Source organism: Ascaphus truei, chromosome 4 (assembly GCF_040206685.1).
Source record: "Ascaphus truei isolate aAscTru1 chromosome 4, aAscTru1.hap1, whole genome shotgun sequence".
Classification (NCBI taxonomy): Eukaryota; Metazoa; Chordata; class Amphibia; order Anura; family Ascaphidae; genus Ascaphus; species Ascaphus truei.
The window spans coordinates 121,659,866-121,674,527 of NC_134486.1; the positions used below are offsets into that span (position 1 = coordinate 121,659,866).

The following is a 14,662-nucleotide window of genomic DNA, read 5'->3' on the forward strand; positions in this document are numbered from 1 at the left end:
GTCTTGATTTACAATACTGTAGATGTGACTTCATTTTTTAGAACATAATGTGGGTATTTTTGCAAAATGTAATGTCTTGAAGGAATCAAAACACAATGTAACGTACTCTCAGCATGCATTGAATTTGCCTTAACTTATAGTTTTCTATTTAATAGCAAATTTAATCTCCACATTTATACATCCAGAGGGAGAAAGTATGCATTGGGATATGAAACATATTTATAGGCATGTGAGAAGAATAATCTATTTTAATCAGAAAAACTAATTTATTATAAATGTTCAGCATGGTAATATTATAATGAAAAGGGTATTTGATGCTCTGAAATAGAAGTATTCAATGTCAAAAATAACATTTGGTTCCCAAATCATAATAAACATGGGTATACCTTAATCCTGTAGCATTAATAAGAGGGCACATTTGCTTTCCCTCTATTTTGTTTTCCGTTTAATGTAGCAGGCAAACGCTCTACGGATTTCATGTAATAAAGTGAAAGATAACGGTGGCTCACTTGCAAGTCACTACCCAGAATACTTTTATGCAGCGTAACCTACGAATAACATGACAATGGGGGGAATTACGAGAGTTTAGGGCCCTGTAGAAGATATGCAAATAAGCAAATATGCTATTTTTGCCCCCTACTATTAAACATAATGCAGTGTATCGGTGACACTGGGAATAACTATATAACTTATTTCAACCAACGTGCCTTATATATTTTATTTATTTATTTATAAAAATGTTTAACAAGAAGTAATACATTGAGAGTTACCTCTCGTTTTCAAGTATGTCCTGTGCACAGAGTTCTAAAAAATACATGGTTACATTAAAAGATCAGGGTTATACAGTGAATTCACAGACATTTCATAGACAGATCGAGTTGGAAAATTGGGTACAGGGGATAAAGGGCTTGTGAGGATACAGGGCTTATAGGATACGGAGTTGCAATATCATTTCTGCAAACAGTTCCTGATCAGGCTTTTTGGTTACCTTGTTGCCGGCTCCCTTTGACTTAGCCTTGGTAACTAACAACAGAAGGTCTCACGTTCATAGTAATTATTTAGAGGCTCGTAGAAATGTGCAACAGTAGTTGTAAATACAAGGCACCCTTATGATGCATATGGGAATCTGTTGGAGAAGCAGCCTTTAAAGGAATCACTTGCATAACCATATTTAGCATTTTCATGTCAAGCTTTCGGGTGAGTTGTAGTTAACTCTCCAACCATATAAAACAAAAACAAGAGCATATTTGTTTGACTGTACCATCCATCTTCTTTATTGGAGGAATTTGAAATGTGCTGGCTGCAAAGGAGACACCTTTGCAAACCAAAAATATATGATTTAATCCAGTGTGTGTTTCAAGCAGACAGTGTCCAATGTGCTAATTTAGTCATTAATCCTGAAAATGTAACAACATGATTTAAATGCTGGAATATCATAAAGAAAAAAGCCTTATGTTCAATTTGGTTATTCACGTGGATCAGATTAGCTTTTTCTCTCTCTCTTTTGATCGCGTTACTTAAATGACGTTATTTCTTGTACATGATATCTTCAGTAAAATAGAATGGATATTCATCTACTTGTACGATTAAATTATGCCAAAAAAATCAAGTTCCACTTATTAAACAATCGCCTAATTCCTTCCAAACGTGTGTACTCTTCCCCTTAAAAAAGTAGGTAGTGCAAAAGTATTTATGGTACTTCTATAGTAACAATGCTACGGGGCTTATTCTACAGCAGCCAAAGTGGTCGTTCTCTGTAGAAATTCCCTATTGACCCCTATGTTTGCCATGTTAGGCCGAGTCCCTGCTGGCGCTTGGCGCACTCATGCTTGGAGAGCGCTCCAAGCATGAGCGCCGGGTGTCCTGGCATTTGCGCGTGGGGGGGGGCATTGAGTGCGCTTGAAAGTATAATTTTTTTGTTTACCTAAGCACCGAGCGCAGGTGAGCGTGTGCCCGCGCACGAGCGCCGCGCGCACCGCGTGAACGGGGACTTACATATATCTATATAAGTAACCGCCGCACGCGCCGCCCACTGCCACGGGGACTCAGCCTTAGACTTAACAATGCTAAGATTTGCTCTTTGCACAGCAGATACCAACTCTACATAATTTATTTTCAATTTAAATGAGCAGTGAACTAGGTGTTTCTAAAGAGATCACATTCTGTACACTAAATATTCACATTATTGCAAGACCCCCTTAAAAAAAACCATATCATTTGCCCTGACGCTGTGACACTACTTGAATGAATAACATCACGATTTTAGATGGCAACACCAATTACATTTCCAACCACCAGGGAACAGATGCTCCAAACAGCAGCAGAGGTGACAATACAGTATAAGAAAGAACATCTGATAACTATCCTAGATTTGCTTGTGTCACATCCAGTGTAAAAAAACAAGTTTCTCCTCTTTTTGCCGTTGCTAATGGTGGCCTGCCTACTCTTATAATAGGCTACCCATATACAAATGATTCACCTATGCCATTATTATGCCACGACCTTTCTTAAAAACATAAGAGTAGAATAATAAATAATAATAGTCTCCAGAAAATGTATTTTATCATTAAGTGTTCCTGATACTGGAAACAATACCAATATCACTCTTCACAGGATCTGTAGCACTGTATTGAACATTTCGGTTCTAGTTAAGAGCAGAATAGTACCTTACTAGACTGTTCCGCTCCACTTCCCCATATGGTAGCACTGACTCCATCTCATTCTGCATGGCTCTCTAGCAATAAATAATTCTATTTTAATTAACATCAATATCAGGTGATATGGTAATCTCTTTGGAGGTAATACATTTTCTACAGCAGGCTACATTTACTGTTAATGGTACATAAGGTCTTACAAATCAGAGTTCCGTGTCTGCAAAGTCTGCAATTGCTGAGGGGACAAGGAGAAGGACAGATCCAAAGAACAAACAAGAATAGTATTTTTAACTTTACATTACAATAATTAAACAAAATTAAGAGGAAGCGTTGAGGGTAGATGAGTTTACAATTTATAGGCGTGCAGTCAGGGTTATGTACAGTATTATAATGTAAAAAAAATATTTAATTACTATTACATGATACATTTTCAGTTCATTTTATAACAATGTTCATTGTTTTAATAAATAATTCCTGATATTATTTTAAATATAATACAAATCTCTCCTTTGCAGTACACTAAAATAACATCATATCTCCCCCCCCCCCCCCCGCTCCCCCACCCCCCAGGGAACCATCATCGGATTATTCAACAACACTCTTAGAAGACCTGAAACGCTGGTCGAGAAATACTGATGTAGAAGGTGCTTTATCTAGACATGGTCCTTGTATAGAGCCCGGCAAAATTAGGAAAACTAGCAATAAGGACTAAATCATTCTATTGCTGGAGATATCTACACAATGTATATATTCAGGCAGGCATTAAATAGTGTCCTATGTCATTTCTTAAATCGCTTTATAAGCTTTTCTTTTCACTAAAACATTGGTATACTGGGAAACAATTGTGTTTGTTGACTCATATTTACATTAGAGATGATATCACAGTGATTCCTTTGGAGCTGCCGAGTACAAATGGATATACCTGCACCTGTACAGGCATACCCCGGTTTAAGGACACTCACTTTAAGTACACTCGCGAGTAAGTACATATCGCTCAATAGGAAAACGCCAGCTCACGCATGCGCCTGTCAGCACGTCCTGAACAGCAATACCGACTCCCTACCTGTACCGAAGCTGTGCACAAGCGGGGAGACTATAGAGCCTGTTACAAATGCGTTATTTACATCAATTATGCACGTATATGACGATTGCCGTACAGTACATGCATCAATAAGTGGGGAAAAGGTAGTGCTTCACTTTAAGTACATTTTCACTTTACATACATGCTCCGGTCCCATTGCGTACGTTAATGCGGGGTATGCCTGTACATATACAGCAAAGTTAAAACCATGAGAAGAACAACGCTATAGAAATGGAATTGTAAGTATAGTTAGTAAATTAGAAGAACATGCATTGATTTCCACCACGCCGAGATGTAATGCAAAGATATTCGAGATTACCTGAAGTAGGGGATTTGCAACGATCCTCTGATGCTATGGTGCTTTCACTAATGTCACAAAGACCTGCTGAGACATACAACCCATGATCATTAAAATGCAAAAGTAATATACACTTTCAACTACAACAAATAAATGAAAATACACAGAAAACAGCATACAGTATGCTAGAAAGAAAACGTAAATTGTATTACTTCAACGATAGTCTTATAAATATCTGATGCTGAATCAAATAAAAGATAAAGCATCGACAAATGTAGGCACCGTAGGTTGAGTGGAAAATATACCTTATGCTGAATAGAGTTTCTTTAACCTCTTCGCTTATTAACCAGGCGTAGGTATTATAATAGTATTTTATGGCTGATAAAAGGTTGGTTCTTATACAAGATACAAAGAAGATCAGTTACGACGTACTGTGTTCCTCCACTTGGGGGAAGCAAAGTTCTTTCCAACAATGCTATTAGTTGTAAGAACTCTGCATGCTCTTCTAGCTACAATACTACTATAGTGCTTACAGGATGGTATCAACCATTCAATAGGCTGGCCAATGTTGATCGTTGGCCATTGTGATGGTTTAGTGTAAAATGATGCAGAGAGTCGGACAAGACGGAAGACATTCTCCTATTAAATAAGTAATTCATTTTATCAAGCTTTAAAGTACTGTAGTTTAAGAAAACACCATCGATTAGATGAGTAGTGTTAAAGCTGTCATCCTGTACCATTTCTCTGACCATGGATAACTAGTACCCAAGACATGTTTCTATATTCGATTGTAAATTCACTGGTGAGGCCTGTCAAATATGGCAATACACTAGGGGATGTAATCCTAATCCTACTCAATGGATAACGAGAAGATTTTTTTTTTCTTCGTAGCAATCTATACAAAATACCATAATGACCCCTCTTTTAATATTTTTCCAGTTGTACTTTTGCATCTGTCACCTTGGGACAACTGTATATTACTTTCTCCGAATAACCACTTCTTCTTTCTCCGGGATTTTTGAACATGAATACTATTTTCAGCTTTTATCCCTTTGGGTGTCAGAGGGTCCGCAGCTACAGCGTGCCGCAACCCCTCTGGCAAATCACGATCACGAGACCGCTCCTCAGAACGATCACATGGTTGAGGAGTCCTCCTCTTTCCATTACATTACGTGTCGGATTGCATTCTGCACTCCCCAGAAGCGCGAAGCGCGATTTCCCCTGACAAACAAGTACAAACAAAGACACAAAGTAGCCACTATGTCATTGGGGGCCCTGGATTGCCTGACCGCAAGACATAGTGGCTACATCATAGGGGGTCTTCATCCCCATTTACCTGTGCCCATCTCTGATAAAGCGGCATGCACAGCTTTGTGAGTTATTGAAACAGTGAACTATTAGATCTTCTACTATAACTGAGACTTTCACTTCAGTGTCTATAAGAAATGAAGGTGTTGAGATCTAGTCAATATTTTATAAAGCTTTCTTACCCTAGCTAGAGAACATTTCAGCCCATTCATACCCTGAGCAAGGGGAACATTACTTCACATTCTACTGTATATGCTAGGGGCCTAAAATTGATCAAATAAAAGTATCTACTATTGTCCCTCTTTCCTAGATAAGATATTATAAAAGTTTTACAAAAGCTGTATGAATAGGATAAAACATTTTGGTCCAAGTCGGGGAATAATGTTTTCTGCAACAAAAACTAAGTCTTAAAACCCTTGATTCAGTGGTCACACTAAAACAGTATAAAAGAGTACAGGGTACAAGTACCTTCACTTTCTTATTACCTGTTTCTACTTTTATTGGATTTTTTTTTGGATATTTAAAAAACAAAACATATTTTTTAAAGGTGCTGGACTCCCTTTAGGTGTGTTTACAGCTCTTATCTTGAATGAGCAATTTACTAACAGTGCCCTGCTTTTTTCCTCTATTACAAGTTAATGTGGCATTTTTCTTCGGCAATGTGTTGCTATGGAAACCAGCATCAAATGACACTGTTGGGTCACGCAACATGACGTCACATGACCCCGCAACATCATTTGACGCCGGAGCCATTTACTGGTTCATCTTGTAACAGACAAAAAGTGACAAAAAGAAAATAAAACACTAAAATAAGAACTGTTCCAAAGTTTTGTTCTTGTACTTACATAATTAAATATTTCAATTTTGGCATATCCCTAGTTTTTTGTCAATCTTTTATGGTCAGTGAGTGCCGGGATCCCCTCCCGCGCCCCCCTATTTTTCCCTTTTTTACTAAAGTCAGAATGTTCAACTATATACTTGACAAGTAAAATCCTCTTGAAGTAGCCTTATTCACCCCCACATAACCACCATAATAATACAAGCAACCCTATTGGTCAAAAGGATGAAAGAATTATGAGGGCAGGCAAGAGTGGTGTGCAGTTGCAGTACGGAATGGTGTTCAATTGCCGTGAGATGACTTACTTATGTAAGAGGAGCGACGGTTTTTCCCAGACTCAGAATATAAGCTAGAAAGGCCGCACATGCAAGAAGCCACAGTCAGCATCCCTTAATGAAGCAATGAAAAAAGGAAAGCCAGAAACACCAGAATAATATGGGGGGGACATAAAAAGCTGCTGGTCAGAAATTAATAAGCATAGATGTTACGCGAGTTATTATTCACACAAAAACACCGTATTTACATGCAAGTTAAAGAAGGAGAAGACAAAATGGAGGCGGGAAAGATAAAGGAAAAACAGAAACAAAACACTATTCTACTTATATAGTTCTGCATTGAAATGGGTTGCCTGTTTTCTCAGTGTTACTCCATGCAATAGAAAGAAAACTTACCTTCACACTATTACTTTTTTCAATGACAACCTTTACCAGTTCTGTCATTGCCAAAATATTAGCTCTGCGTATGATAGGAGTGGTTCAGTGAGTAAAGGTGCCGACTGAAAATAATGACACTGCATTTGAAGCAGGGCCTTCTGGTTCGAAACCCAGTGTCAGTGCCTTGTGTTTGGGTAACTCCCTTTATCTCCCTGTGCATCAGGCACCGACATTATATTGTAAGCTCTACGAGGCATTGTGACTGCAAAATGCTAGGTACAGCCCTGCGTACACTGTCAGCGCTATATTAGAAGAAAATATTATGATAAATATAAAAGTCCCAACCATTTCTTGTTTGTGCATCATGTAATGTGCCTCACTATTACTGTTGCTCACATACTGTTGCTTTACACGCTGAGGGTAACAGAAAGTGGGAACCTTATCAGGACTGAGAAGTATTTTGTACATTGTCATTTCTTGGACTTGGTGAGGAAACAATAAGGAAAAGGAATAAACACTAATAGTTCCTGGTCCTATCTTCTGTGTCTCATAGTAAAAATTGATGTTCAAATACTTCATTACATCACGTGATCATATAAACATGAGATTTTTCACATAGTTAAATGCATTTAACCTTGACACATAAGGAAAATACTGATAATTGCCTTTTAGATACCTTCTAGACGCGCACACGCACATGTGTGTTGGCAAGTATACCCATCCCCTCTTCTGTCCTTATAACACAGAATACAGATGGCAAAACCTTCGTAGAAATTCACAAACTTTACACATTTTGGACATTCGATGTTGGCATAAAAAATTGCCAACAGCGAATATCGTATTTCGAGCCAACATTTCAGGGGAATTTTATATATATATATATATATATATATATAAAAATTTATTTTAAATTAAAAGTTAAATAAAAGTGATAGATTGCACTCAAATGTTTTGCCTATTCATGAATTTCTTAAATAATAAATACATTGCAGTAAATCTCTTGAAGTAGGAAAGTTTTGCTCACCTCTAAGAATCCTAATCATAGAAGGATTCAACGCGTGACAGAATTACAAAGGCTGGCATACAATTGTTATGCACGGTGTGGTCTCCTACTGGCCAATACAATACAATGGTACCAGCGATACATTTACAGGTATGTATCACAGCAACCACAGAGTTCCCTGAGCTGAAATTAATGTGTTTCAGAACAGGTGGTCCCTTGCTTCCCATCCATGCAAAACAAAGTGGGCGTGGGCGAAGTAGGGGGCTAGTCAAATATGATCGAGTAGGGGAAAATGGCTGCTTTACCTGCAGGTGGTTGTTTTAGCAATTTGCATGCACTAAAAAAAAATGCATATGAAGTCATCAAGGCTTCTTACCTCCTGAGGGTTGCCGTGTTTTGCGTGGAGACCGCGGCTGTCTCTGGTAGGGGTCATTGGAGCCGTATAATTCAATCGTACCAAGGTTCAAGAGAATGGTTTTCTGAATGTAATCAACCATCGCAATACCGTTGCAGTTGCCAAGAACTACTCTGGAGGTGGGGGGAGGAAGGAAGATATAATATAAGAGAAGGGTTAATCGCACAGGGACTCTTATTCCCAAATAGACTGTTCTAGAAAAAAAAAAAAGAGAGTGTATGAGCCATATGTGGTATTTCAAATAAAAGAGTGGAACTTCGGGGGGATATTTAAAAAAGTCTCACAGCTACAAAACTGGAGCAAAACCAATGCAAAAAAAGCAACAGATTTATTAAATAAATAAATTGCATGTAAAGAAACTAAAGTTTTTCTTTCATAGATCTGGCGCACTTCTTTTGCACTAGTTTGGCCCCAGATTTGCAATTGGGAGACAAAAATAAATACCCTCCTGTGTATTTGGGTAAATACAAAAAAATAAATATATAATAATATTATTTACCAAGTAGTTCTATTTCACAAGACACTTTTCAGCACGGGAAGAATCCTTATGGCCCATTCACTTGAAAGGACTAAAAAAAAAAATCTGGAACAGAGCTGCTTAGCAAATATGGGCCCTAAAGCAGCAATTCCCCCATTTTAGGAATGTCAGGGTTGTTACGCATTTAAAAATTTTTTTTTTAAGAATTTGAAATCTAGGGATCCACCACAACTGAACCGTGCTATTTCAAGCTTGGTTCCCAATATATTTAGCTTTTAATGTGCCAATAAGTTTAAAGTAAAATCAAAGATGGCTGCTGGGGTCATCCAAAAGGAAGCTATGTAATGTCATGCTCTGATGAAATTGCAGCTTTGGAGGCTTGATGGTGGCCATTTTGAATTTCACAAAAGGGACTAGAATCACATAAAGAGGTAAATATTTAGGAAACAGGCAGTCACCAAAGCTAAACATAGCGCGGTTCAGCCCTGGGGGAAAACTACCAGTTCTGATTTTGCAAAAAAAAATAAAAAAGTTAAAAAAAATGTAAATTCAAGTAGTGGGGATTGCTGCTTTAATGTCTAGGCAGTTTATCGACGTGTCCTATGTTATTAAAAGGCAAAACAGGAGTGTTTAATGTGCTGTGTGTATACTGTACACAGTGTATACTGTAGATATATTTTTTGTTGTCCCTTCATTTGTTCCCTTTCATTTCAGCCCCCTTTCAATGTAAAATTCAGATGCATGAATAAAAAAGACCAGACAAAGCTGAGTGACCTCTATTATATACTAGTGTAGGGGTGGCCAACTCCAGTCCTCAAGGGCCACCAACAGGTCAGGTTGTAAGGATATCCCTGCTTCAGCACATTGAGCCACCTGTGCTGAAGCAGGGTTATCATGAAAACCTGACCTATTGGTGGCCCTTGAGGTCTGCTGTTGACCACCCCTGCTCTAGTGCAAAGTATTCCTGCATTCTTCCTCACTGGAAGCAATACCATGTGCCACTGTTTAGACGGTTTTCTTAAAGCATATAAGAAACGTACAGAACTGATGACCCCAGCGTTCAACAATTCCGGATGAGTACCTAATATGTAACTGAAACATGTATAGTTGTTGTGCTCTCTCCATTATGAAGAATGTACTTGTCCCATTGCACATAGATGTAAACAGACGAAGCAAGGGTTTCCCCCATGTAACGTTATGCTCACGTATCTTCTACACTGTTGAAACTAATAAAACGTGGTATGTTACCGCTGAAGTGGTGAATAACCTTGGTGTGCAGTTGCCATTTTTTTCTCATTATTATGCAGTGACTTTTATAAATGGACAAGAGACAGGACGGCCCTGGTGGACTTACACGGGTTACCGAGCTGGATAGCGCTAGCTGGTAATACCGGAGATATCCTGCGAGTGTGCTTCAGGCCTCCTTGTGTTCTTGTGCATACATGGAATTCCAGTTCTCAAAGCTGGGAGGAGTCATGTTATTCACTATACTGGTTGGGAGGAGTCATGTTATTCACTATACTGGTTGGGAGGAGTCATGTTATTCACTATACTGGTTGGGAGGAGCCATGTTATTCAGTATACTGGTTGGGAGGAGCCATGTTATTCAGTATACTGGTTGGGAGGAGCCATGTTATTCAGTATACTGGTTGGGAGGAGTCATGTTATTCACTATACTGGTTGGGAGGAGCCATGTTATTCAGTATATTGGTTGGGAGGAGTCATGTTATTCATTATACTGGTTGCGAGGAGCCATGTTATTCAGTATATTGGTTGGGAGGAGTCATGTTATTCATTATACTGGTTGGGAGGAGCCATGTTATTCAGTATATTGGTTGAGAGGAGCCATGTTATTCAGTATACTGGTTGGGAGGAGCCATGTTATTCAGTATACTGGTTGGAAGGAGCCATGTTATTCAGTATGCTGGTTGCGAGGAGCCATGTTATTCAGTATATTGGTTGGGAGGAGTCATGTTATTCATTATACTGGTTGGGAGGAGCCATGTTATTCAGTATATTGGTTGGGATGAGCCATGTTATTCACTATACTGGTTGGGAGGAGCCATGTTATTCAGTATACTGGTTGGAAGGAGCCATGTTATTCAGTATGCTGGTTGGAAGGAGCCATGTTATTCAGTATACTGGTTGGGAGGAGCCATGTTATTCAGTATACTGGTTGGGAGGAGCCATGTTATTCAGTATGCTGGTTGGGAGGAGCCATGTTATTCAGTATACTGGTTGGGAGGAGCCATGTTATTCAGTATACTGGTTGGGAGGAGCCATGTTATTCAGTATATTGGTTGGGAGGAGCCATGTTATTCAGTATACTGGTTGGGAGGAGCCATGTTATTCAGTATGCTGGTTTGGATGAGCCATGTTATTCAGTATACAGGTTGGGAGGAGCCATGTTATTCAGTATACTGGTTGGGAGGAGCCATGTTATTCAGTATATTGGTTGGGAGGAGCCATGTTATTCAGTATACTGGTTGGGAGGAGCCATGTTATTCAGTATGCTGGTTGGGATGAGCCATGTTATTCAGTATACAGGTTGGGAGGAGCCATGTTATTCAGTATACTGGTTGGGAGGAGCCATGTTATTCAGTATACTGGTTGGGAGGAGCCATGTTATTCAGTATACAGGTTGTGAGGAGCCATGTTATTCAGTATGCTGGTTGGGAGGAGCCATGTTATTCACTACAGGCATACCCCGTTTTACATACACCCACTTTATGTACACTCGCAAGTACGTACATATTTTTTAGTTACACCATACCCCTGTGTACGTACACGTGCTTCGCGAGTACGGACACCAGGGGGCGGCGTGCGCACCTCCAATACAGCAACCTCCTTCATTGTGGTCCCTAACTGAGTGGGAGTGCAGTTAAAGGGTAACGGGGAACGGGGCCGGATGGCAGGGGGAAGAGGGAGATCGGGCGCGCCATCAATCAGCTGCTATAGCAGTGATTCCGCCCGCACTGCAGCTCCTGGCTTTTCTCCCTCCGTTCTCCTCCTCCCTCCTCCCTCCTCCCTCCTCAGATCTCGCTCTAGCCTGCTGCTGCTGCAGCAGAACGGAACTTTGCATGTGAGTTACAGGCTACGGGGGAGGAGGAGGTCCTCTTCTACTGCATTCTGTGCTTGTGTGTGTGTGTGTGTGTCTGTCTGAGTGTGTGTGTGTGTGTGTGTGTGTGTCTGTCTGTCTGAGTGTGTGTGTCTGTCTGAGTGTGTGTGTGTGTGTGTGTGTGTGTCTCTCTGTGTGTGTCTGTCTGTCTGTGTGTGTCTGTCTGTCTGTCTGAGTGTGTGTGTCTGTCTGAGTGTGTGTGTCTGTTTGAGTGTGTGTGTCGTTTGAGTGTGTGTGTCTGTCTGAGTGTGTCTGTCTGAGTGTGTCTGTCTGTGTCTGTCTGTCTGTGTCTGTCTGTGTCTGTCTGTCTGTGTCTGTCTGTCTGTGTCTGTCTGAGTGTGTCTGTCTGAGTGTGTCTGCGTGTGTGTCTGCGTGTGTGTCTGCGTGTGTGTCTGCATGTGTGTCTGCATGTGTGTCTGCGTGTGTGTCTGCGTGTGTGTCTGCGTGCGTCTGCGTGTGCGTGACTGAGTGCGTGTGCGTGACTGAGTGCGTCTGCGTGACTGAGTGCGTGTGCGTGACTAAGTGCGTGTGCGTGCGTGATTGTGTGACTGAGGGAGTGCGTGCGTGATTGTGTGACTGAAGGAGTGCGTGAGAGATTGTGTGACTGAGGGAGTGCGTGAGAGATTGTGTGACTGAGGGAGTGCGTGAGAGATTGTGTGACTGAGGGAGTGCGTGCGTGACTGAGGGAGTGCGTGCGTGTAAGCCAAGCTGATCAAGGACCTGAGTAAGGCCGTGCGTATAGTGCCGGCGATGCCGCCCAAAAACAAACACATTGCCGCCGCCGCGTGCGCTTATAGTAAGCGCGAGAGCGGCAATGCGACGGAGCGGACTTTGGAAGCCGGGAATATTTGATTTTTACGGGCTGTCACCTCATGTGACAGCCCCTGAACAAATCAAATGTCCGGGAGTCTGCGATGCCGCCGCAAAGCGAAATATAACTTTCGCTAGCGGGCATGGGTGACGTCGCCGTCGCGGGCACTATACACACGGCCTAAGCAAGCACAGCATTGTAAAACACTGTACAGTACTGTACAGTATTGTACTGTACTGTTTTCACCAAAGTCACAAAAAATAAGTCCCAAAAATATATCAGTCAGTCAAATAAATGCACCTCACCTTCATGCCCTTTCAGTAAAAATACTGTACAGTAGAAGATATGCCCTCTCCTTCATCCTTCCTACATATTTTAAAAATAATTTTCCATTCATCCATGTTGTATCTGTCAGCACATAATAAAAATCAGCTGACATTAAAGATTTTATTTCAATAAAGCCTACTGTATTTATTTTGGTTACAAATGCGTTATTACATCAGTTATGCACATATATGATGTTTGCAGTACAGTACATGCATTGTAAAGTGGAAAAAAGGTAGTGCTTCACTTTAAGTACATTTTCACTTTACATACATGCTCCGGTCCCATTGCGTATGTTAAAGCGGGGTATGCCTGTATACTGGTTGGGAGGAGCCATGTTATTCAGTATATTGGTTGGGAGGAGCCATGTTATTCAGTATACTGGTTGGGAGGAGCCATGTTATTCAGTATATTGGTTGGGAGGAGCCATGTTATTCAGTATACTGGTTGGGAGGAGCCATGTTATTCAGTATATTGGTTGGGAGGAGCCATGTTATTCAGTATACTGGTTGGGAGGAGCCATGTTATTCAGTATACAGGTTGTGAGGAGCCATGTTATTCAGTATACTGGTTGGGAGGAGCCATGTTATTCAGTATGCTGGTTGGGAGGAGCCATGTTATTCAGTATACTGGTTGGGAGGAGCCATGTTATTCAGTATATTGGTTGGGAGGAGCCATGTTATTCAGTATACTGGTTGGGAGGAGCCATGTTATTCAGTATACTGGTTGGGAAGAGCCATGTTATTCAGTGTACTGGTTGGGAGGAGCCATGTTATTCACTATACTGGTTGGGAGGAGCCATGTTATGCAGTATACTGGTTGGGAGGAGCCATGTTATTCAGTATGCTGGTTGGAAGGAGCCATGTTATTCAGTATACTGGTTGGGAGGAGCCATGTTATTCAGTATGCTGGTTGGGAGGAGCCATGTTATTCAGCATGCTGGTTGGAAGGAGCCATGTTATTCAGTATACTGGTTGGGAGGAGCCATGTTATTCAGTATGCTTGTTGGGAGGAGCCATGTTATTCAGTATATTGATTGGGAGAAGCCATGTTATTCATTATACTGGTTGGGAGGAGCCATGTTATTCAGTATACTGGTTGGGAGGAGCCATGTTACTCAGTATACTGGTTGGGAGGAGCCATGTTAATCAGTATGCTGGTTGGGAGGAGCCATGTTATTCAGTATACTGGTTAGGAGGAGCCATGTTATTCAGTATACTGGTTGGGAGGAGCCATGTTATTCAGTATACTGGTTGGGAGGAGCCATGATATTCAGTATGCTGGTTGGGAGGAGCCATGTTGTTCAGTATGCTGGTTGGGAGGAGCCATGTTATTCAGTATACTGGTTGAGAGGAGCCATGTTATTCAGTATATTGGTTGGGAGGAGCCATGTTATTCAGTATACTGGTTGGGAGGAGCCATGTTATTCAGTATACTGGTTGGGAGGAGCCATGTTATTCAGTATACTGGTGACCTCCATATGAAGGGAAATGGATATGAAGAGGCTTCCACTATACACTTGAATTGGATATTATTATTCAACACTATGGAAATACAAGACGTTTACCAGGGCTTTAAATATTACGATGGTGTCCATTTTAAAGTGAAATTGAGATACAGACAGATTATTGTACAAACCCTAAATAGTAACATCCTTACTGGTTTAACTTTAAATCTTTGC

The 14,662-nt window shown here is 40.7% G+C and overlaps 1 protein-coding gene across 5 annotated transcripts in view; it reads right to left on the reverse strand.

The window, feature by feature from the left end:
• The window catches only part of STXBP5 (syntaxin binding protein 5), a 485,695-nt gene that overhangs the window by 49,410 nt on the left and 421,623 nt on the right, over positions 1 to 14,662 (reverse strand). For 3 of the 5 annotated variants that reach the window (XM_075596530.1, XM_075596529.1, XM_075596527.1), the window contains exons 18-19: positions 8,212 to 8,363; positions 4,055 to 4,120 (exon numbers count right to left, since the gene is read on the reverse strand). In XM_075596530.1, coding sequence (XP_075452645.1) covers positions 4,055 to 4,120; positions 8,212 to 8,363 — 218 coding nt within the window. The remainder of the gene's footprint in view (positions 1 to 4,054; positions 4,121 to 8,211; positions 8,364 to 14,662) is intronic. The other 2 variants (XM_075596531.1, XM_075596528.1) reach the window with 1 other exon arrangement.